General features: G+C 29.6%; 2 protein-coding genes and 1 long non-coding RNA gene across 3 annotated transcripts in view; 2 read left to right on the top strand and 1 right to left on the bottom strand.

The window, feature by feature from the left end:
- Nucleotides 1-25472, bottom strand: part of LOC147805781 (uncharacterized) — a 29709-nt gene that overhangs the window by 1720 nt on the left and 2517 nt on the right. The window lies entirely within an intron of this gene.
- Nucleotides 1853-10251, top strand: LOC107444529 (uncharacterized). Its single transcript, XM_016058682.5, has 5 exons — nt 1853-1946; nt 4779-5065; nt 7771-8153; nt 9858-10006; nt 10090-10251. The coding sequence occupies exons 2-5, from the start codon at nt 4799-4801 to the stop codon at nt 10230-10232; spliced, it is 942 nt and encodes a 313-aa protein (XP_015914168.4). The 5' UTR covers nt 1853-1946; nt 4779-4798; the 3' UTR covers nt 10233-10251.
- LOC107444528 (oplophorus-luciferin 2-monooxygenase non-catalytic subunit) lies at nt 16298-25106 on the top strand. Its single transcript, XM_016058681.4, has 5 exons — nt 16298-16485; nt 19512-19799; nt 21143-21525; nt 23578-23726; nt 24712-25106. Exons 2-5 carry the CDS (start codon nt 19530-19532, stop codon nt 24852-24854), a joined length of 945 nt encoding a protein of 314 aa, XP_015914167.2. The 5' UTR covers nt 16298-16485; nt 19512-19529; the 3' UTR covers nt 24855-25106.

Below are 25472 nucleotides of genomic sequence, written 5' to 3' on the forward strand. Positions count from 1 at the left end.
AAACACCCTGCATAACTTTTATTCTAATGATGGGATTTTCTCGTACTAGAACTCAATTTTAATAGCTTTTTTTTTATATAACCGACGTTGAACAGCAGTACCAATTTTATGGCTTTACGACTACTAATGTTCAACTCCGTAGCCTTGTAATTTTGAACCCAATCCAGAAGACAAGGGAACTCTTGGATCGAGTATTGGGAGAAATTTGTCTCCGTGGAGGATTTTTTGATGGAGCTAACCAGCATTTGTGTTACATGGAGAGGAAGATCACAAGAATCTTCCACGGTTAGCCTGATGACATGGGGACTCTAACCCATGATCCGTCTACCACTGAGCATATTTCACGTCAGCATTGTGGCCGGTGCAAGCCGAATGCGGAATTCGTATCGACTGGGATTCGAACCCGGTCCGCCGCATTGGAAGGCGAGCGCTCTATCCCCTGAGCCATCGCGGCTCATTTTAATGGTCTGAAAAGATTACCTCAAATTTGATAGCTAGAGTAGGCCATTTTTAAAGTTACTAAAATTAGACAACAAAGCGTACATTCTCTGAATAGCCATACCTTTGTTTCGATGGATTATTATTTTTGACCCTTAAGATATAGAGGGTAGTTGTAATCTGATACATATGTTCCAAACAGTTTGCTCAAGAGAGCAGTCGAAATTTGGAAATAAGTTTACTTTTTGCCCATTTTGTCTTACCTCGAGAATTCATAAACGAATTAAATAATTTCTGATCTCAATGATTAAATTCATCTACTCAAGAATAATTCCACACAAAAAATAGTTTTAATAATTATTTATTATTGTTTTATTTATTTATAGGCGAAAAGCTTTAAATCGTATACAATTTCTTACATCATTTTAAAGAATGTAATTTTAAACAGTAAAATACAAAGTTTGGACGAAATCGGTCTAATAGTTCAAAAAGAAATCGAATTTTACCCGTCTTTTTTTAAAATTCCATTTCTCAGAAACTATACAATCGATTTCGTTCAAATTATGTATTTTGCTATATAACATTACATTGATGTAAAAATTTGAACAACTTTTTCGTTTGAACTAAATTTGAAGAAATTTCGACCATATTTAAATAAAATTATTAAAAGATAATAAATAATTGATAAAAAAAAACTTGTGCAGTCTGAAATCATCTTTGGGTAATTAATGGCAATATGATGCCCATGTTTTAATTTGATACTATTGTCAAAAGAATTCCCTGTTCCGAAAAAGCATAAAAATTCAACTAATTGCCAAATTTTATGTTAGTTATAATTACTCTTTGAGAATTTCGAGTTTTGAAACGAATAATATTTTTTTACATACAAAAAAATTAATAGATAATTGATTTTAAATATAAAAAAAATTAATAGATATAAAATTTAATATATATTTCAGGACATATGTGGGTGTTTAATGGCAATATGACGCCCATGTTTTAATTTGATCCCAGTTTCAAAAGATTATTTAAAAATTATAAAAAAATGCTGCAAAATATTATTAAAAATTCGGTAATTGTACATCTTTATATTAGTTCCACATATGCTCGGGGCATAGCGGGGCTTGGGGTGTATCGAACTAAAAAGCTTTTTTTTTTTTAAATTTTAATGGTTATTTCAGCACATATGTGTGCATTTTTAGAATATGTGCCGACCATGCTTTAAGAGTAATTTCAAATTAATTCCACTAAAAAATCACAAATGGTGTATGACCCAATCATAAATCATTTATGAAATGAATACATTTTTCAGCAAACGCAAAGTATTTCAATTACCTTAACAATTTCATTTATATTATGCATATGTAACTTTTTAAAATAAATCAATGTAAAATCAGTTTACGTAAATTATCTGCTGATAGTGAGAATGCTGCAGGTGCGTGATTAAAAACCTTTTTGATAAATTCTTCAGAAAGGAGAGTGTTTCAGAAAATTACGACAGTTAAATCGTAAGTTAAAAAAATTTATTATAATTGATTTTAACGGAAATTATGTATTATATTACATTTTTAAAGTTTCTTGCAATCATGTAACATATCATATTGCAAAAATTTAAATCAATTTACATAGAATACGATTTAAGTTTTGTTTTGTAATAATGTATAGAGATTAAATCTGAAAACAGATACTTCGGTGAATTTCTTTTTATATACAATTCTAAATTTCATTATTTATAGACGTATTAATTGTAAGTCCTTTTTTTTACACAAATTTTCAAAATGTATAAATTCCAAAGAAAAAGGTGAGAAATATTTTTTAAAAAAACATGGTAGTTAAAAATAAAGTATACACAAATTAATCAAACTAGAGTATACTAATCCCAAATTAAGGTCGAATCAGAGAACAACGTATTTCTGACCATTTTCCGTTAATAAAAAGTATCTTTCCCATGCGTTAATTATTTAGCATTATTAAAACTAAAGTATAGCTCTTAAATATTGTATTAACTGCATAAACTAATACATGAGAAGAACAATAATGCATAATTAGAAGTATAAATATTATGTATAAAAAGTGTTAATCACGAAAATGTTATGCCGACAGAGCAACGGTGCTCTTAAATATTACGTAAAAAAAAAGTGTTAATCACGAAAATGTTATACCGTCCGAAATTTTTTTAAATATTATGTGTAAAAAGTGTTATTTAGAAAGATTGCTTTGCCAGTAGAGCAGCTTGATCTTTTAATTATTATGTATAAAAAAAGTGTTAATTACGAAAATATTATGCTGAAAGCGCAACAGTACTTTTAAATATTGTGTATAAAAAAGTGTTAATTTTGTAAATTGTTATGCTACAGAGCAGTACTGCTTTCAAATATTATACATAAAAAAGGGTTAATCATAAAAATTGTTATGCGTATAGAACAGCATTGCTTTTAGATATTATGGATAAAAAGTGCTTATCGCGAAAATTGATTTGGGTTCCCGAGAGAATTCCGAAGAATCTTTGTAGAATGGGGGAGGCTGGTAATTCGTAATCAAACGAGAGAATATTTTGATTACAAACATTTTAAGTGGGTTCAAGCTTGTGAAAAAAAAAATGACTTCACTGCAGTTTATTGTTGGTGAGTGATTCATGAATGAGTAACATGTTAAAAATCTATAAATAAAATGTGTCATATTTAAACGATACACGTGAACAAGGACAAAAAGTCGAGAATTTTTACTGTTTTGGATATCTGTTACCTTAGAATGTAATAACACGGATCTCACTTTTTCCTAGATACGCCAGAAATGTCAAAAAGAAAATAGGCTTTGCTCCTTTTTTTATCATGAAAACCTGTTTATTTTCAATATAACATTTAATAATTTTAGAGGTTGAGCGTTTGTCTACTTTTCGATATTTTGGTCGATTCTTTTATGTAGATTTTAAGTTTTTTTCATCTCCATACCATACAAGATCTTCCTCCACTTAACCTCGTCTATATCGACGCTTCTTATACTTTATTAATTCGCCTAATCATCCAACAATAATTTAATATTGCAATAATTGTGCAATAATCTGAGCTTGGAAAGAAGATGCTTGGAATTTTTTATCACGAATTTACTTTCATAAGTAATTTAAAAATTGAGTTGAGACAAACGTAAAGTAAGTGTAGAGAAATATTTTAAATATCAAAGTGAAATCAAATTATGAGAGGACAACTTCTCCAACAACAATTTATAAGTATTTTGGTATTTGTATTTTTTTTTTTCAGGAGTTGAAGCTTCGTGGCTTACTCCAGGTTTACCAGAACTGAATTTTTTATACTTATAATTTTAAGTTAATTGTGGAGGCAGACTTATATAAAATGAAAGACTTTCGGACACAAAATATCCATTAAAAAACTTCTCACACGTATTTTTTTTATTAACTCTTGTAACTAGTTTTAACCTTTTCGTAATGCTCTAAATTTGATGAAATTTGTTTGAATATCACATTTTTTTTAAATGTCTAATTTTTATAGAACTCTATATTGATTCATACCACAAGGGTAAGTTTGAAAAAAAAAAAAAAAAAAAAAAAAAAAAAAAAACTGAAAATATAAATCCAAAAATATTATGTGCAAGAACAGTTTTTAAATTATTTAAAAAAATACCTGAAATTTAAGCAAGAAAACGTGCATGCAGGAAGCATTTAACCCCAGAATATTATTAGCATTTTAATAAAAATATCAATTACTATATTTATTTATTTAAATACAAATCTCGATGTTTGATTGAAAAATCACGTGAATGCGGTATGGAGGTGAAACAAAATTTGCGATAGAAAGTTTCTCTCGAGTTATAGCGTCCTCCTGAGTTGAAAGAATATAAAAGCAAAAGTCGACTCAGCTCCGACGATGAGATGAGAGTAAAGTTCAATATAACAGCATGGTGGGAAGCTGGTATGTTATTAGACATTAAAAAACTGTCAAAGAGTATACAAAAATAAATTCATAAAAGTTTCAATTTTGTTTTAAAAAAAAGTTTAACCTTTCAATATTCACATCAGAAAGGTCCTCTGTTTGAAACCCGGACAAGGCATGAGTGCTCTTTCATTCTCTGTACTGTGGGAGCAACGATGGTTCACCTACTATGGTGCCCTTGAAAAAGTGACCCACAAATCTGCCCTACTGATACCTGAAAGACGAGTGTCAATCGGGTGGGCAATGGAAAAAAAAACAACCTTTTAATATTAAAAAAATTAATATTTTTTTTATTTCTAAAAAAAGAGCAGACCTAACAGTTGCCCTCTTATTTATTCAAGTACTTCCGCTTAAATATAATTCTTGAAATTTATAATTATGCTTAAATTGTAGATTGCACCAAGCTTTGAAATATGGGATACAAAACTCTACTTTTGTTATGGTTAGTTTGTGCAACAGTGGGTCAGCGATGCCCACCCGAAGAAGACCTGGCGCCCTCTTGTTTGTGTAAAGAATATGATACATTTTCAATGCTGAATTGCAACAACATCATGAGTGTGGAGGAAATAATTCCACCCATCAGGGCCACAGAGTCATACAAAATATTCTCTGTAAACTTTGAAGATTCTTCCTTAATGTATCTTCCAAATGATTTATTCAAGTTTACAAACTTCGAAAAGGTAAGAATAGAATAATTTTAATTAACAATATGCAGTGCCAGCAACAAAAAAAAATCTTGACCAGCTCAATGCATCAACGATAGCACAAATAAAATTTCAGTACAGTTAATTATAACACATCAAGTAAAAGTATCAGTTCTTCAATAAATTTATATGTATATACATTTTAGTTACATTCCTTTGTACAAATATAAATACGTACAAAATGCAGCACATGTAAATACGTGCAAAATGTATCGTTATAAATATACTATCTACTGTAAAATAGAATCATTTATAAGAATACAATAGTCTTGTAATCATGTATTTAGATTACATGTAATCATATATTTTGATTACTTGTAATCATAATTACCCGTAAATGTTTTTGTTGTGTTTACTTGTAATCGCAATTACTTGGAATCATGATAACGTCGTAATCAAAATTTTGATTACAGCTGTAATCACGATTACTAGTAATTGATTACTGTAATCGACTATGTAATCATGATTGCAGGTGTAATCAAAATTGTAATCACAATTACAAGTAATTGATTACTGTAATTAATATTTTAATCATGATTGCAGCTGTAATCAAAATTGTAATCATGATTACAAGTAATTGATTACTGTAATTAATATTGTAATCATGATTACAACTGTAATCACATTTTTAAAAATAATTAAATATTTTAATAATAATTAAATGCAGTACATGCATACATATACAGTGCTGGAACCCTAAGTGTAAAGATTTCGTTTTCTTTTCTTTTGCTTGCTTTGAAATTACCTTTAAAGATTAGTTTAGCACTTTCGCATAATAATATATAGAAAAAATTTGTGCGATATTGAGTCAGATAGATTTTGTTTTATATTTATCAAATAAATTATTGATTTTTTCAATTTTTGACAATTTCTGACTAAAAGTTTATCAATATGTATATTAGCAGCGTAATTTTTATAGAAATTATTATTTTTAATTATATTAATCGTTTTTGTTTCCATTAAATGATGACATTAGATTTTACACTTTAGTTTCTAATTATACTGCTTAATTAATCAAAAATTAAAAAATATATACTATATAAAAAGCCTAACGTGTTTCAGAACATTATAGATTCATTCAAGAGTAAATAAATTTTCTGATTTTTTTTAAAAAAAAATCAAGAGTAATAATATTTTCTGATATTATTAGTAGAACAAGGTAAATTATATAAATGGTCTATTCTATGAAAAAAAAGACTTATATTCCCAAAGCAAAAGAATAAATATAATGTATTACAATGCACTATGCAGAATATACATTTTTCAAAAGGTTTTTGCCCCTGGTTGACTTTTTTTTAGCTAAATTCAAAGTGCAATTAAAATTTCAAAATGCATTTCGATAATTTTTAAAAGATAAGATAGATAATTGACTGTTATTAATCGTATCTAGATATTTTATATGCATATGTATGGAGCTAAGTAAACTAAGGGTAAAAATCATTTGAAAGATGTTTACTACAATATACTTTTTGCTTTGCTTTGCAAATGTACAATACACCAAAAAAAAAATTCTTCACTTACTAGGATTCAATCTTATTGGTTCGAGTGGCTGAACTCAAATATGCTATATTAGTGCAGACGATATTTTAAGTAGCAGACCAAACACAATAACATACTTTCTCTGAATATTCATACCTTTTTTAGGTTGATGGATTTGGATTTCTGATCCTTTAATATGAGAAATAGCCGAAATATGGGAAATATAGCTCTATTAGTTTGCTAAGGAGAACGATTCAAAGTTTGGACCCCTTAATGCTAATTTATTTTTTGTGCATTTCGCCTTATCTCTAGAATTTCTTAAGCGAATTGAAAAAATTTTACACACTATTGTAAAATTGGTTTATCTAAAGGTAATAGGCAAAAAAGCTTCTTGATAATTTTTTAACATTTTATTCATTAATGGTCGAAGCAATTTTGAATTGTTTGGTATATACATTTTTACCCTAATTTAAGGAATGACATTTTTTAAGTCATAATACAAAATTTTTACGAAATTATTCGAATAGCTCCTGCAAAAACAAATTTTAAAAACATGCAAGTTCTCTAAAATACGATTTGTCGAGAACTATTTAATCGATTTAATTCACAATTTATAGCTTTGGATAAACGAATTTTATTGTGTTTAAAAACGTTTCAATTCACATAAAAAAATTCTTGAAACATGGCTTAGAACCGCTATCCTAGCCAAAATATTTAGGCCAACTTCTTATATTGTAGATAATTTTTCAATTAGCTTAAAAAGTTCTCGAGATATAGCGAATTACGCAAAAAGTAAAATTAACATTAAGGGTTCCAAACTTTTAAGTATTCTCCTGACCAAACTATTGGGACCATATTTCCATGATTGCGACTACCCCGTATATTTTGGAGGTTAGAAATCAAAATCCATCGAAAATAAAGTCTATTTATTCAGAAAAGTACTTTTTTTGTCTAATTTCGTAATTAAAATATCGTTTGCACTATAGAGTCGCATATTCGAGGTGACCCCATTGAGATTAAGTTGTAGTACGTGAAAATCCGATCATTAAATAAAAAGTTATTCAGCATGATAATTTTTTGCGCTTAGTTATTTAAGAAACAAATTAATTATTCAATGCATTTTGTTTATTATTTTCTTAGAGATTTTTATTATAAATTTAACCAATGTATTTGAGAATTAATATATATAAATACTTGCGCAGATCCGTTTTGGAAACTCGCAAGTGATGTCCTTGTCGGACACTGACGTGGCTTTTGAAGGACTAGAGAACACTCTGGAAGAGATCCGAGCAACGGGTGCCCATTATATTACTACTTGGGAGTGGTCTCAACTGCGCAACCTCAAGAAACTGTCGTTAATAGATGTAAACAATATTGGAATGCATTCATTAGACAACGAATTCCCCCATCTGGAATCTCTGAATGCTCTAGGAATCAGTAATGCACAGATATCTTTCCTCCACCCAGAAGCTTTCAGCGGATTGCCTAATCTTAAATTGCTGATTCTAAAACAAAATCAGCTAAGTGAAATCACCAGAAACATGTTTCCTAATCCAGCTAAAGAATTGCATCATTTAGATCTAAGGTAATGGTAATTTTTTTGCTGTTGAAGAAATTTAAATTCAATCAAGTTAGAACTTTTCTAAAAAGGTTTAGTCTTACCATGCCTAAATTATGCACTATCGCTTAGGTATGGTATAATACAGTAAATTAAGGCTCTTGTTCCATTAAATACTGCATACAGTTTAACTAATATCTCTCAGTGAAGCCAAGAAACCAATAACTATTGCTACTTTCCTCAAGGATAATTGCTATTTCCCTAAGTTACTTGCTTTTCTTCTCTAAGATAATTCCTATTCTCATCTAAGATAATTACTATTCCCCTCTAAGATAGTTGCTATTCACATGTGAAATAACTGCTATTCACCTTTTACCTAAATTAATACAAAATAAGGAAAAGAATTAATACAAAATAATGAAAAGCCGGCTTAGAAACTCGAACCATGCCTCGGTCTTTCGATCAGAGTTAATTGCCATAAATGAGGCCTTGATCCTAGCCATGGACTCTGGCGTACCTGACACATTGATATTAACGGATAACAAGAGTTCAATTCAATATTTGAAGAGCTGGCCAAGTATCTTGGAAAATTTGGGACAGGAAATCGTTATCGAATTGACTACTTTGTCTCAGATAGGCTCGGTGCACTTGCAGTGGATCCCCTCCCATGTGGGTATTTATGGGAATGAGATTGCTGATCGGCTTGCCAAGGAAGGGTGTGAACTTGTTACTCCCCCTTCCTCTAAACTACTAGTGTCTGAGGTTCACTCCCTGCAGTTAGCTAGGGTAAATTCAGCGTGGAAGCACCCACCAGATCATGATTGGTATGCCGCCAAATGCCCCGGATTATCTCTGCAGTGCACTTGTCCTAGATTTGCTCATACAGCTTTGTCAATACTTAGGACCGGCCATATTAAGTGCTTGACCTTCAGAGCGAAAGAAAAGACTTATGCCTATTGTCATTGCTCGGCCATCGCTTCCCCATCTCATCTTTTGGATTGCATTGGTGCCTCTGTGAAGCAACTGATGAGTGATGGAGAGACTGTCTATGACTTGCTGATGCGACATGATCTTCCGGACTTGGTCTATGGCTCTAGACCAAGGGGATGAGCAACAACAACAAATAATGAAAGTAGTAGAAAATATATGTTTAATAAGAATTCTGCGTCAAACGGCTAACCATGTGCGCCGAAAAAAACGAGTCACATGAACCACACGAGTCATACGCTATGCTTTTGTTAAAAAGTTAACTCAAAGAAAGTACGTTTTTGTATCTGATTTCATAAACTTAAAATATCATCTGCGCTTATTAATTAGCATATTTAAGGTCACTCTCTCGAGCCATTAAGATTGAGGGTTAGAACGTGAAAATCCAACTTATAGATAAAGTTATTCAGGGTGGTCGATTTTTTTCTTTTGCACACTGTACGTATTTGTAATGTATTATATTTTTATTTCATTAATTTTATTTCATTTTGTTTTTTTGCAGCGACAATTAATTGGGATTTTTTCCTCATGATTTGTTTAAGAACATTCCTCTTTTACTTGAATTGAATTTAAGTCGTAATAAATTAGTGACACTCAGCGAGGAAGTTTCTCTCCTGTCATTAAAAAATTTCAATATTTTTTAATATATATTTGTATTTATATATTTATTACTGTTATAACTGTTCAGTGGATGGCTGTATGCATTTATTACTGTTAATTTACTTGATTTTGTTATTTTTGCAGCGACAATTTGTTGAGAATTTTGCCAGATAATATATTTAAGAACATGCCAGTTTTACGTGAATTGAATTTAAGTCGTAACAAATTTGTGACTCTTAAAGAGGATATTTTTTCTCCAGTCATTAGAATTTTACAATCGCTATATCTGAAAGGTAAGGAAAAAGTAATTCCGGTGATTTAATCAAGCGTTTTCACTCCTTTTTTTGGAAACAAAAATCAATTTTTCTTTTTTCAGGTAATGCTATCCGGTGTGATTGTCGTTTGAAATGGATGGTGAACCATCCAACCCCTCTGTATTTTGAAGGTGAATGTAGCGAACCTGAAAGTTTGAAGGGAGACACCCTTAGGTATCTAAAACATAGTGAACTTTATTGCTAAATAAAGATATTTATTTCTGCTTCGTAGATTTCTTTCGTAACGATTTCCATTTATATAAATTATTCCTAGGGTAAACTAACCAGTGAAGGAACACTTAAGCTTCGCTTGCCTTTTAAAAAATCATATTAATTTCAAAATTCGTAATTTTAGTTAAATGACAGTGTCAACATATTTGTTACTAATTGCAAATTATGTAAAAAAAAAAGTGTAGAGAACTTACATAATATTGTTTTAAAGTTTTGGAGGTTCAAATAACGAGCAGTAAGAAGACCAAATGAAAGAACGGTTCTTATCAGTGAATGAACACCCAGTAAAGGAACACTTAATTTTGGTAATTTTTTAATGCTCTTTATGAATTTATAAGCCATACAAATATTTAAAAACAAGCCTATTCTTGAAATTATAACATATAAATACTTGGAAAATGTTAGCTTTTTTTTGTAATCATGAATTGAAAATTAAAGTGTCAACATATTAACACACAAACTGTTCATTCACTGGGAAATGTATGAAAAGTAAAGGAACACTGACTGTTGCCTCACTGGTTAGCAGTTGTTTTTCGTATTTTTAACTTACTTTTGATGCGGAGCAGCACTAAAGGTACAAGAAAATTAAAGTTTATCTTTTATTTTCATTAATTTAGAAAAAAAAGCCAGTAAACAAACACTTGTTCCTTCACTGGTTTTTCATCGTTTGGTGATCCAGTGAATAAACACCCCTTTATCTCAGTACTTGATAATGCTATGATGCTTAAAAAAAAGTAAAACGTAATTTCAATAACTATATTTTGAATTCTTATTTTCACAGTGAGAAAAATAAGACTATTACATGCAATTAATTCCACTTCAAACATATAAATACAAACACTCACCTTATAATTTTTTCAAAGAAACAAGGTGTTGCAGAGATAATAACAAATTTAAAATTTTTTCCAGGGAAGTCTATGTGACCAAGTAATCCTGTGCGATATCAATGAAAACAACGTTGTAATTCTTATATGTTGGTTCATATCGACATGTAGGTTCCTACAGTCGCAAAATTAATTTAAATTATAATTTATTTAATTAATTATAATTAATTAATGAACAATATTTATTATAATTAATTTTATTGATGTCTTTGGTTGTTTCATGTTTTTCAATTTTGAATAAATTAAGAAACATTATAAAAATAAGTATATTTTAAATATAACTTACTAAGCGTACATACCAATGGATTATGTAGACAACACGAGTAGTTTATAGAAGTGGTATTTCATTTATATTGCATGCAAAAAAAGCTACGTGATTTTGAAAGCTTAAAATAAAATGTTGGGTGAAATACATCTTCATTTATGCTACTTATAAATAAACATGCTTATCTATAGGTAAAAACTAAATCTGAGCTATCAGAAGCCAAAAGAGAGAGACCTAGTTAACTTAAATGGTAATAATAGTTTAATATTTTAAAAATTAGTAATCATTAAACATTATTACAGTAATAGATTATATTCTTGTTCATCTAGGCTGATTACCGCTACATAACTTATTAATTGAGATTTTTCAATAAAATTTGTTTTAGGATGAAAAAAATGAGTAACTTTGTTAATTAATCCATGTAAATATGAGGTTATATCTAATTTTTGTACACATTTAAGCACATATGCAATTGTAGCTTGTTGTAGTAAATGTTGTCTGTAAATGTATACTTATACACTTATAAGCCCACATTTACATATGGATAAAAATATTCAAATGCATATCATACGTCTAAAAAAAGCAAATCGGTTAACATTTTTAATATGCATAAGGGTATTTGTATTTCTATTTATATTATATCAGTTCTAAAATCAGTCAGCAAAGATTATCTGCTATGAATGAGAATATTGCAGGTGTGTGTGATAAGGAACACTTTTTAATATTCATTAGATTTAGAAAACGTCTATGAGAAATCTTAAAGTAAGTTCTTAAGATTTATTTTGTTTTTTAAACTGAAAGTTCAAAATTGAAAGTTGTCTGATCATCCTATTTCATTTTCACAATATGAGCCGATTCGTTTTGACGAGGAGCCGATATATCATAAATGCATCGGCTAATGCATCGACTAAAGTGGGGATGGTGTTCAGAAAAAAATAGACAATTAACTGAGTTAAAATAATTAAGATAAAAACAATTCAACGCACGTGTGATGCAGCAACATCAACATCTGCTTTGCTACGAAAAATAAAAAAAATATAGAGATAATATTTCACATTGTGAAACTTATCTCCTTTTTTTACTAATTGCTCTTTTTTCACGTGGAAAATTTTTACGCAATCCAACTCTTGTATAAGTTTAGAAGGTGACTTGAATCTTTAAGATTGAATAATATTTCACTCGTATAAAATATCCTCGATTACACTCTCCTTTAATTTTTTTTGTTCCTATTTCTTACCTCGAACGTTTTCAATTTAGTGAAACCACCAAGAATGGAACTTGAAGTTCAGTACTCGAACAGTACCAGACAATACAAATTCTTAATGAAAAATGATTTGTAATGCAGAAAAAATCTTATTATTGTTAATTTGATATTTTCGAGAAAAAAGGAGAGGATGCAATTTTTTGAGTGAATAGTTTGATAGGGGACAGATTTATAGGTTCATTACTTCAATTAATTTCAACTTATAATTCAACTTATTTTCAACTTATAATTTTTAAGTAAAGTTAAAATAACAGGAAAAAGCGGCCACAAATAATGCCACGTGAACAGTTGGATAAAATTCTGTGTATACTCTAGAAACAAATTCATAACTGAACTAGATATAGAACAAGGACTGCGCATTTAACTGCTGGACATAAAACCTAATTCAGAATTATTGATTATTACACGATAAAAAATATTCATTCTCTCTAATTCAATATTTTAAATATAGTCTTTTGTAGGTTACAACGTTCAGAATTACCTTAAATTTTATTTAAAGTTGGAATTTCACCGAGAGAAGAATGATTATTTAGGGTTCCGAAGTCGAAAAAAATTAAGAACCACTGATTGAAACACCTCCTCAGTGAAATGAAAGAATAAAACCTGGATATGCAGCGGAGATTACAAACAAGTTCAAACAAACTAACTAACAAAAATGATGTAGATTGATTATATATGTCCCTTGCTTTAATTTATAGTTTCTCTTTAATTTCTGTGTATCACTCCTTTATTTCGGGTTTTGATACTGAAGAAGTATCAAAACCTGAAATAAAGTAATAATAATAATAAAGTAATAATAATAATAATCACTTCATTATAGTAACGAAACCTTGTCTCTGCTTAAGTGACATTAAAAATGAAACTCTACGCAAAATAACAACGAGCACTATTTTGATCAGCCTTGTAACATATGCGAAATGTGTAAATCCTTATTTTAGAGATCAGAATTAGCCGCCCAGATCATTCGATTTAAAGCTGGTGTCCCTTTTTTGCTTTGGAGATTTTTCAAGTCTAAGGTTTTTACTCTAACTAGCTCACAGGCTTTAATGACAGGAATTATATGCAGTGTCAAAGCAGTATATCCACATTTTCACAAAATGGTCATTAAAAAAACTCGGCAAAAGAGTGCGTATGTAACAGAAAGCCTCCTCCTTATTACCTATTATGCTGTTCTATACATAAATCCGTACTATGTATGTACTTTATAAATTAATGAAAAATTCACAATTTTTACTTAAAAACCTATTTTTATTTTATCAAAATTACTTTTTTCATGAGTTTTGGATGCCATAAACGTGGAAGGTTAGTTTTTAAATTATCCTCACAAAAGTATGAAATTTTAAATATTGTTCTGTTTTCTACAAATTTCAATCTCCTTTTATTACATGAACAGCCATAACATGATCTCCACCTTGCCTGGAGATATGTTTAAGAGCGTCCCTTTTTAACATGAAGTGTATTTAAGTCACAATAAATTTGTAACTCTCAAAGAAAAGATTATTTCACCACTTATGAAAAATTTGGATTACTCATGTTGTATGGAGAGAAAAAATTTCATGTCATGGTATGGAGAAAAAGAAATTTCTAATTCAGCAAAATTTTTTAACCATAAATAATTTTATTATTAATTTACTTTCAAATAATACCTATAAATACGATTGCTGTTTGGAATGGATGTTAGGCCATATTACCCCTAATTGATTATGAATATGGCCATGCTAATTGATTATGAATTGATTATGATATGTTTAACTCGCTTTAATTATCCAAACTTACTTACAAGGGAAACTAGGGAAGTGTGACTCGTCAATTTTGAAATAAACAAGTGGGATGTATGCCTTATGAGGAATAATTTTAGGGGGCAACATTCGTTTCGGCCCATAGAAGGTCCTATGAGAGATAAAAAATAATTCAATATATGGAAAAATCAGTATTTTATTACTTCAATGCAGACTATTAGTTATTGTAATTGTCTCATACTCCAATTAATTTGTAATTAATTGGATAATTAATTACTTTCACGTACTATATAATGCATATTTATTGTTAAAATTAATTTTGAAAATTTTATGTATCTGCAGTTTTTCAGAAAAACCTGTTAGGTTAATTTAAAAAAAAAAAATTGCCATCAAATATTTTAAATTTTTTTTTTCAAAAAACTTTCCAAATTAATTGGAGTATGTAATTGCAAATCAATTAATTAATTAATAATTTCTGATTAATCTATTAATTAAAAAAATAATTAATCATCCAATTAATTACAAATTAATTGGATTATGAGACAATTACAATAACTAATAGTCTGCATTGAAGTAATAAAATACCGATTTTTCCATATATTGAATTATTTTTTATCTCTCCCATGACCTTCTATGGGCCGAAACGAATGTTGCCCCCTAAAATTGTTCCTCATAAGACATGCATCCCTCGAGTTTATTTCAAAATTGGCGAGTCACACTTCCCTAGTTTCCCTTGTTAGTAAATAGTTCTGATTCTTATTTTATTTATTATCTAGCAAGCAATTTGTGATTTCTTTTGAAACCTATATATAACCATATAAACCCATAACCCAAACATATGTACCCATATATCTACCCATAATCATGTTTTAAAACCCATATATGTATATATATACCCGTATATATGTATAAAAATGTTTTTGAAACATTTCTTTTCATTTTGAAAAATTTTAATTTATTGTCCGAAACACATTTAAAATCGAAATTACTCTTGGCTCTTACACGTTTATTTATAAAAATGTTTGCTAGGTAGAAAAAACTTATCATGTCATGACTAACTAACATCAAAACTAATCATCTTTAATTGCCGCTTCTTACTCTCTGACCTCTCTGACGCAGAAAGGACACCGGTGTCTGTTTTATATAGATTTTTTCTGACTCTTTAATTACAGGCAAAAATTTATTTTAGTATCTTTTAATTACAAAAAAAAATCTAGACGCGAATCCATTATAATACAAAATTCAGAATTATTTTTGTACTAAAATATAAAATCCAAAAAGTAGTTGAAAATTTCGTTCCATTAATATTAAAAAATTTATCAACAATTGATTTTATGAATTAAAAAAATTTAAATGATGAACAACTTTCTCTTAAACCTAACTGCAAATAAGTGCATATTTGGACAATTATTGTTTGGAAGTGAGCCTTGTTGGAAGATTTTACTTTTTAAACAAAAAGGGACACCTATGTTTCATGTTGTATTTCATAACAACACATTATTGAAATGATAAATATAGTATTTTTCATTTATTTTAGACCCAAATTAAATCAAAAGAATGAAAAAAGTAGGAAAAATATGTTTAATAAAAACTCGGAATCAAGAGGTTAAGGGTTTAAATATAAAATTGATATGTTGTTTTTCTTGGCCATGTTTCTGAGGGTTTAAAACGGTTTCATATCCTAATTTACAAAAAAAAAGCATACGTGTCGCTGGTAATATTTATAGAACATTTAAAAAAGATTGGTGCAAAAACTCCTGAAATTTAGATCATAGGTGACACCAAAAAAAAAAAAAAAATTAAAAAGTGGTGTCGCTATTTAAAAAAATATTTTAATATAGGTGATTTGCAGTACTTATAAAGTGAATAATAAATTCCTATTCCCCAGAGTTTGAAAAATGAAGGACGCTCTCAAAACTAGGTCGTTTTTAAACTGTTCAAAAAATACTTATGATTATGTAATTTATTCAATCAATATCTTTTATCTCAGGAGCATGAGAATATTACAGATGTATGATAAAAAGTCTTTTGTCAATAACCACATGAAACACATATGCTCTTTGATCAAAATAAAGGTAAGTTTGACAGACTTTCTTTATAATTTAATACAAAACTCACATATAAAGTTAAAAATAATTCTTTTAATTCACTTTATCGAAATTAAAACGTTTAGTAATCTGAATTGTAAAAAGTTGACCAAAACTCGAAAAAAAAACCGTCATTAGAATTTTTTCTTCTTGATCATAACTACATTTTGATGATCAATGTAACCAAGGAAAGAATGTTGTATTGGTTTCTTCCTTCCTGAATTACCTGTTGAACTTAACTTTTTTTTATCTTCACGAACAAAAGGGGAAAAAACAGACATTAAATTTATTTAATTTTTTTAAGTTTTAGCAACAAAAATCATTTTGGCAATATTTTTTTTTATTACTTTGTTAAAATATTATGTTTCACAAATACTAGTATGTAATGGAATCAATACGCTTGCAACTATATCGGATGATCAATGTAATGTGTGACAATCGAAATGTTGTGATAATTAATTCCAGTTGAAACATTCTTAGTGTATTATTTAACTAAATTGAAGTTTATAATTAACATTGCTTCAATTAATTTTTTAGTTAAATGAACGTGATATAATGTAATTTTCTAGCATTTGAAATACATAGAAACACAGTACACAAAAAAAAAAATAATAAATAAATAAATAAATAATAAAAGTTAATGAATAACTTTTGCTCTAATGATTGGATTTTTACGCACTAATTAAATGTTTATCTTAATATTTCAAGGAGGTAACTTCAGATATGCTAATTAATTAGGGCAGACGATAATTTAAACTACGAAATCAGACACTGTAAGGAATTTTTTTAATAAAACAACGGATAATTTTTTTTGACGGATTTGGATTTCTTACTATTAAAATATGGGGGCTTGCCGCAACCTAGAAAATGTGGTCTCAAAAGTTTAGTCAGGAGAGTAGTCGAAATTTGGATCTTTTAATGTTAATTTCACTTCTTGGGTAGTTAGCCGAGTCTCAAAAATTCTTTTATGCGAATCGAAAAATTTATATCCACAACTGCGAAATATTTTTATCCTAAAAATAAACCGATTCAAAAATTTATTTCTAATAATCAATTATTATTTTTCATTATTTAATTTAAGCATGATCGAAAAGTTTTTAAATTGTGAAGCGCTTGAATTTTCGCATCATTCTAAATAATGCAATTTTTGGAGACAAATTTGATAAGAATTGTTTCTCAGTAATAAAATTTCTAAAATGCCGAATTTTTAAGTTTTCTTTCTTCAAGGACGATTCACTGGATATCGTTTAAAGTTTGAAAACATTTTACTCAGTATTTTTCCAAAGTAATTTTTTTCTTTCCATAAATTATTCTCAAAATACGAATTGTAACAAGTTTTATTTTATTTATGATAAGGAGCAGTGGAAATATTACGTAAGTAAATGACACGTGAGAAGGATTTCTGTTTTCTAATTTTGCTAACAAGCGGGAAAAATGGAAATGAGTAACGCTCTCCATGAATACATTAAAATCGTATTATTTTCCAAATTTATTTTAGGTATAAAGAAATGTAGCAAAAAATTTCACTTGAACAAACTTCAAATTTGAAGTAAAATTGGGGGGGGGGGGGAGTTTCAGAGGTCAAAGTTTTAACAACAGAAGGAAAGCACAAAAAACTCCTAAAAATTTTTCTACTCAAAATTTCCTTAAAAGAATTGAAACATAAAAATTGTTTCATGCAAAGTTGCATTCTTTATTTGTATTCAACTCTAAAATAAGATTACTGAAGTCAAAGTTAAAGCTAAAAGCTTAGGTGGAATGTGAATTTGTTATGTAAGTATGGGAGAGGCTTGTTTGCTTATTTTTGCTGACAAGAGAACTGTCACAAACATACTTACATTATATTTGAGAAAACCCCATGCGTGGGCACTGATAAGCAAATTTAGATCCAAAATGGCGATGAAGTTAAAAACTTTAACAGCCGGTTCCCAATCAGTTTGATTCTATTGAATCTATAAAGTTTTCAAGTGATTTAGTTTAAAATGTATGTTCATTAACATACATTTTAGACTAAAATCTCGGAAATTCAAGCATGTGCAGATACATAGCAAAAAAAGGTTTCTCAAAATCAAGCAAAAATGTATCGAAATTGCTCCGAAATAAGTATAGACATATTTGAAAACCCCATGAATTCAAAATGGGAATACCGTAACTCATTTTTGAGAAATGCATAGTCTCAAAAGCGATAAATGTTCGTTGGCTGCCGGCGAGATTCGAACTACGGACCTCCGCAGCAGGATGCTCTAGCCATCATAGTCATGCTCGCCAGTCAAGGGAGAGTTCGGAAGCTTTATCGAGTGGTCTTCGCAGTGACTCATCCTGACATACCTTCCATTTGTTTAAAAGTGCATAAGATATAAGGAAATAAGCAAACAAATGAAATTAAATTTACCGATTCACTGACTAAACTATTGTGATCTTATTTTTCGAATTACAACATATTATATTTTTAAAATAGGAAATTAATATACCATGATGCGTTATTGCGGCGGCCATTATACAATTATTCCTAACTAGGGTGCAAAACTACGGTAGTACAGCACGGTAGTACTTTCTTTCCTTCCAGACGCGGATACGTACCTAGGTTAGTAAAACCCTTACCCGTATAATCCGCGTCTAGCCACTATTCCAGCCAACCTCAACCCAGGGAACGTGCTTGATCAGTGGCAATTATTTAAAAAGCGGTAATTATTAAAGTACTGCAGCACTGTACTGCGGTATGGTAGTACGGTAGTGCATAACTACGGTAGTACGGTACTACATCCTACTACGAATTCGGAGGTCCTGCCGACAGCCAACGAACATTTCTCTCTCCACATCACTTCTGTTGAGAAGTGATGTGGAGAGTTTCAATTTTGGATATATGGAGTTTGAATATATGAATGTTTCGGAGCAATATTGACACATTTTTGCTAAATTTCAAGAAATTATTTTTTGCACATGCTTGAACTTTAGAGATTTTAGTCTAAAAAATTGTGCCAAAAATCAGAAACTGAATGAATTTTATATTTTAGACTGTGACAAAATTTTAAATGGGTTTCAACGTGCTACTACTTCTGCTGTGGTTAACCTGTGGAGCGATAGCACAACGCTGTCCTCCGGAAGAGGATCTGTCTCCATCCTGCAATTGCAGAGCTTTTGACACTTTCTCAATGATGACATGCAATAACATAATGAATGCGGAGGAGCTAATTGCTCCCATCAAAGCTGCTGAAGGTTACGAAATGTTAGCAATTAATATAGAAGATTCGTCACTTTTATATATACCTGGAGAAATATTCAAAAATACAAGATTTGCAAAGGTAAGGAAAACTTGCTTAGTAAAACAAAATATCATTCACTGATAAGACTTGTTTTTTACAAATGTTTGATCCTTTGTAACCAATTTATAAAACAAAATTCCCGTTAAAAATCCCTTAATGTCCTTAACTCTTTTACGCAGTGTGACACTGGTGTCCCTTTCATATATATGATTTTTGCACTCTTATTAGAAACTAAACTATATTTTAGTAGTTTTTTTATTATAAAAAACAGTCTTATAGCTAATAAAAAAATCTGTTAGATTATTGTATTTATATTGTCTCTAAAATATAAAATCAAAAATAAGTAACTTGAAATATTTTTTTCATTCATATTCAAAATTTATCAATAATTTATTTTATAAATTAAGGACATTTCAATGATTATTAACTGTTTCTCTTATATCTTAACACCTACAAATAAGTGCAAATTTGAAAAATTATTGTTTTGAAGTGAGCCGTATTTGGGAAATTTTGCTTTTACTGCAAAAAAAGATACCGGAGTTTCATGCTTTATTTTATAACCATAAATTATTAAAATATTAATGTGATATTTATCACTTATTATCAATAAAGAATACAAAATTATAAAAAAAAAAATGTTTAATAAAAATTCTGTTTCAAAGGTCTAACAAAGTGTATTTTAAACTCTACCATTCAAGTTTTAATACCCATGCTAATTAAAATAGTATATGGTTATACTTGCATTTCAAGAAGAAGATCTCCACACATATGGCCTATGACGTCCGCGCCAGCAAATCTTTATCATGAAAATGGAGCATTAAAGTTGAGCTAAGTTTCTCGACGCAAGTTAGAATGCTAATTGACGATAAGTTAAAAAAATACAGAGCTGTATCATGCATCGAATTATTTGGCATATAATTCTTTCGCGAACTTTTTTTACTTAGCTTAAATTAATCATTTGCTTATGTATTTTATTGGAACCATAATATATGTTTGTTTTGTGTACCTAGCAACTACTTCGATGCATAATTAGTTTGTTTATGTTCCGCATGGCTTCGTGCCTGTCTTTGTGTTAAATCTCTGTGTAAATATTTAGTGAAATAATTGAAATCTTCGAGAATGATTTTATGAAAGAATTTAATATGTGTCTCTTAAAATAATTGATACTTGGCGGGCTTGGCTTACTCGTAATAGAATGGAACTAACAGTTTCTAACGTAAACAAATGCCACGTTTCAGCAACCACTCAGGATCGTGGTACCCACACTACGTCACTTGCAGGAATTCCATTAACTTCTTTGCGTGTTTTGTGTGTCCTTTGTAATAAGACATTTTAGTTAATTTATGTATTTTGATGTAATAGATGTAAAATTACTTGTACAGATTCGCTTCGCAAACTCCCAAGTGATGGCCTTATCAGACTCAGAATTGGCTTTTGAAGGACTAGAGAATGAGTTAGAAGAAATCCGAGCAACGGGAGCTCATTATATAACAACTTGGGACTGGTCTCAGTTGCGCAACCTCAAGAAACTGTCGTTAATAGATGTAAACAACATTGGCATGGGCAGCTTGGACAACGAATTCCCTCGTCTCGAAACCCTGACGGCATTAGGAATCAGCAGTGCAGATCTCTCCTTCATCCATCCAGATGCTTTCAGAGAATTACCGAATGTAGATTTGCTTGTTTTGAAAAACAATGCAATAAGTGAAATGTCAAGAAGTATGTTCCCCAATCCAGCTAAAAAATTATATCATTTAGATCTCAGGTAATATTAATTTTCTGTAATTATGTGTAGTCAAAAATCTTAATATCTCTGTCTATAATCTAATTCCTTGTATAAAATTACGAACCCCTGTTAAAAAAATAAAGGCAGGGATCACAAATTAATATTTAACAAAGAGACAAGAATAAGAGGAGTAAGCATAATGTATCAAGTGAGTGGTGAGTATTAAAGCCGTATAAACGCTATTCAGAGAAACATTACACAGGCGAGTTTGTCCCTTCTCTACGCTTAGCATAGTGAAGAATATGTAAATAAAAAATAATTCTATGAATTAAGTTCTTTTCATTTAAGAACCTGATCATGCATTAATATCGGCTACTAGATTAGAAGCAAAAAAAAGGATGTTTTATCTGTTCTTAAATTTTAATGTACGATGCGCGCTCAAGCAAAAAAAAAAAAAAAATGATTACTCTGAATAACTTTTATTTTAAGAATCGGATCTTCACGTTCTAGGACTCCAACTTAATGGATCAAAGGGATGATTTCAAGGGTACTAATTAATTAAAGCATACGATATTTTAAATTACGAAATCAGATACAAAAACGTACTTTCTCTGAGTAAGAATACTTTCTTTTTCGATGAATTTTGATTAATGATTTTCAAAATATAGAGAGTAGCCGCAATCTGGGAAAAATGGTCTCCGTTCTCCGTACTTAGACCAGAAGCGCGATTCAAAGTTTGAACCCCTTACTAAAGTTCACTATTTGCGCATTTCGCCATATCTCGAGAACTTCTTAAGCGACATGAAAAATTTTTCCACACACCTACAAAATTCATTTATACAAAGATAAAAATAACATTAAGTGAAGATTTATTATTTTTATTATTTTACTTAAAATTAGTCGTAAAATTTTGAAATGCAAAATATAATTATTTTTTTTCTTCATAATTTTAGAGAATGTAACTTTACGTAGCAAAATACAAAATTTGAGCAATTTAATAAATGCAAAATTGAAATCGGTCTAATAGTTCCAGAGAAATTGAATTTAAATAAATGACTTGCGACTTTTTTAAATATACAACACACTTTACACTGCTATACTACTACTGTTGAAGAACATATAATGCTTATTTTCCAATGTTGTTTTTGCTGCTGATTTAATTAAGACAGAACAGAAATTGATAAGATAAATAGTTAAGAAGTTATAAAGGTTTTGTGTGCGAAAAGTACAATTTTTTACTTGCACTTATTCACGCACCTGAAATTGCTTTACAGACAAGTGAGGTATTATTTCCTATGTATTTTTTATCGCTTAAGTGAATGAGATCAAGCAAGAAACAGAAGGACGAATACTTTATAAGTTGAAAGGGGCTTTTGATATAGAAAGTACTATTTTTGATGTACTACAGCTATTCTTAAAGAAACCCTTATATCTTCAAAATTATAAATCCTCTCAACTCGAATCTATCTCATTCAATTCAGCATAAAAAATTTCATAGGAAAAAGTATGTTCATCTAACCCATAAATAGCAAAGTAAAAAGTTTGATTAAACGTAAAAAAATTCAAAGAAAACAATGTCTGTTTTGTTTAGATAGCAATATTAAATGTGTAAATACGTAAAAGTACAAATTTGTGCTTTTTCTACTTAAAACCTTATAACTTCTAAACTATTTGTTCGATCGTCTCATGGTTTTATTCAATTTAACGCAAAAAACTACAGTAGAAACAATGCTATTGCCCGTTTTGAAGAAATTCAATTATCTCCCTTAAATCACCCTTATTTAAGGGGGATAAAAAAAAGGGAAAAAAGGGAATCGTATAAAAGAGAAAAGAGGAGTTTTCAGGAATTTTGAATAATATACCAAAGCGTATTGTTAAAAATACCTCTATTACTAATTCTTACAAAGATACGTCTTTGTTTTTGCTATAATTGCTGGACTATATTTCTTTCAGCATACGGTAGAAACATTCGATAAAACCTAATGCAAACGTCATTTTACTTTATTTATTTCAACTGCCTCTTAAAAAGTACAAAATTTAATATGCTTTTCGTTGGAACAATTTTAATTTTTTTTTTCATTCTAATTACAGCAACAACTTGCTGACCACTTTGCCAGATAATATGTTCAGCAACATGCCAGATTTGCATGAAGTACATCTGAATAACAACAAATTTGTGACTCTTAGAGAAGAAGTTTTTTCACCGATTATGCAAAAACTGCAATCAATGATGTTGGCAGGTGATGAATAATTTCTAACCATTGGGTCAGTTCTGGGATATGGAAATTTTGGAGCCCGGTCCAAGCTACTCTGACTATGCCGTTCGAAAACAGACTGAAAAGTTTAATCGGTTTTCATTTTAAGAGAAGAGTGCATATATTCTTTCTTTTCTTTTTATTAGAAATAAACGATTTTGTGTAGAGTTGAAATGTTTTTAGTACAACCTTCTCATAGCGATACCAATTATTTCCCAACGTGACACCGACAATTTTTATTTTGCGACTTCTTCATCAAAATAAAAATTCATATAAATTATACATTTAAGAAATTGTGAATTTTATTGATGCATTTTAAGTAGAAGGTTCAAACCACATTCAGAAGAAAAAGATGTTCCCTAAGCTCGTAAAAATTTTGAATCGTATTTTGTTATTTTTCTTTTTAAGATTTTAACTTTTTTATTGTAGCTTGGTTTTCTTATAGAAATATTTAAAATATGAATAAAAGAATTCGTATTAAGTAATGACGTCACGTTAAAATTATTAATTAAATTAATCGAAAAACTAACCATTAAATAGTTTCATTCTATCTTATAACCGGCGTTGAACACCCGAAAACATTTCTGAGTTTGCGATTATTAATCTTCAACGCCGAACCCTGTAATTTTGAACCTAACCCGGAAGAAAGGGGAACTCTTATATAAAGCATTGGGACAAATTAGCTTTCCAGAGAAAGTTAGAGAACTTTTGATGAACCTAAACCATTACAAGGAGAGGAAAACCACGAAAACCTGACGATTATCCCGACGTCGAGGGGATCAGTTGAATGATTAACAATTGCTAATCATTAAACGATAAACTTCTCAAAAGTTCAAATAATTTAGAGCGGGCTCCAAAAGCTCCGTGTCACGGAACTGACCTAATATATATTTCATATTTTTAAAACTTATGTAATTATTTTTACTTTATTTGATTTTTCATTTATTTATTTTTCTTTTTTGCTTTTCAGGTAATGAAATTCGGTGTGATTGTCGCTTGAGATGGATGGTAAACCACAGAATTCCTCTGTATTTCAAAGGTGAATGCAGTGAACCTCAAAGTCTGAAAGGAAACGATCTTAGATACCTTAAGCATGGCGATCTCTATTGTTAAGTCAAGATAGAACACTGTTACCTCAAAAATTTTCTCTTTGATGCTTCTTTTAATTAAATAACTTATTAAAGTAAAAAAAATATATTTTAAATACTTCTGGTGTTTACAAAGAAAGTTTTTTTCGACCTCCTTCAAGGAGACGAAAAAATGGAATGAAACAAATTGCCTGCAAATAAGTTGCAATAAACCATATTAATAAAGACATGGAGAATAACTTGTAATAAACGATATTAATAAAGACATGGAGAATAACTTGTAATAAACGATATTAATAAAGACATGGAGAATAACTTGTAATAAACGATATTAATAAAGACATGGAGAATAACTTGTAATAAGTTATATTAGTTGCAATATTAATCAAAAATATAAATGTACTCGATAATGCTGTATTTTTATTGGGGGCTGATAGGTTTATTTGCCCTACTTTAAATTTCTAGTGAAAAGTTCTTGCACATACTTCTACCCAGTTGAAGCTAGGAAAAAAAGCATCTTATTTTTATGGATTAGAACTTATAAAGTCGATTTATGATGTTTATAAATATACTTGTTATGCTTTCTATTAAGTAAATTATCATAACAACAATGAGTAGCTTTACCCCGACAAATTTTTTTCTA

The sequence above is a fragment of the Parasteatoda tepidariorum genome, chromosome 8, assembly GCF_982258835.1.
Source record: "Parasteatoda tepidariorum strain Cologne lab strain chromosome 8, Ptep-v5.0, whole genome shotgun sequence".
Classification (NCBI taxonomy): Eukaryota; Metazoa; Arthropoda; class Arachnida; order Araneae; family Theridiidae; genus Parasteatoda; species Parasteatoda tepidariorum.

What these genes read in the sequence shown, in the direction of transcription:
- LOC107444529 (XM_016058682.5), top strand. Translation starts at nt 4,799, where the DNA reads ATGGGATACAAAACTCTACTTTTGTTATGGTTAGTTTGTGCAACAGTG. An exon ending in AGTTTACAAACTTCGAAAAG is followed by an intron (nt 5,066 to 7,770) that starts GTAAGAATAGAA and finishes ATACTTGCGCAG; the next exon opens with ATCCGTTTTGGAAACTCGCA. An exon ending in ACAATCGCTATATCTGAAAG is followed by an intron (nt 10,007 to 10,089) that starts GTAAGGAAAAAG and finishes TTCTTTTTTCAG; the next exon opens with GTAATGCTATCCGGTGTGAT.
- LOC107444528 (XM_016058681.4), top strand. Translation starts at nt 19,530, where the DNA reads ATGGGTTTCAACGTGCTACTACTTCTGCTGTGGTTAACCTGTGGAGCG. An exon ending in AAAATACAAGATTTGCAAAG is followed by an intron (nt 19,800 to 21,142) that starts GTAAGGAAAACT and finishes TTACTTGTACAG; the next exon opens with ATTCGCTTCGCAAACTCCCA. An exon ending in TTATATCATTTAGATCTCAG is followed by an intron (nt 21,526 to 23,577) that starts GTAATATTAATT and finishes TTCTAATTACAG; the next exon opens with CAACAACTTGCTGACCACTT.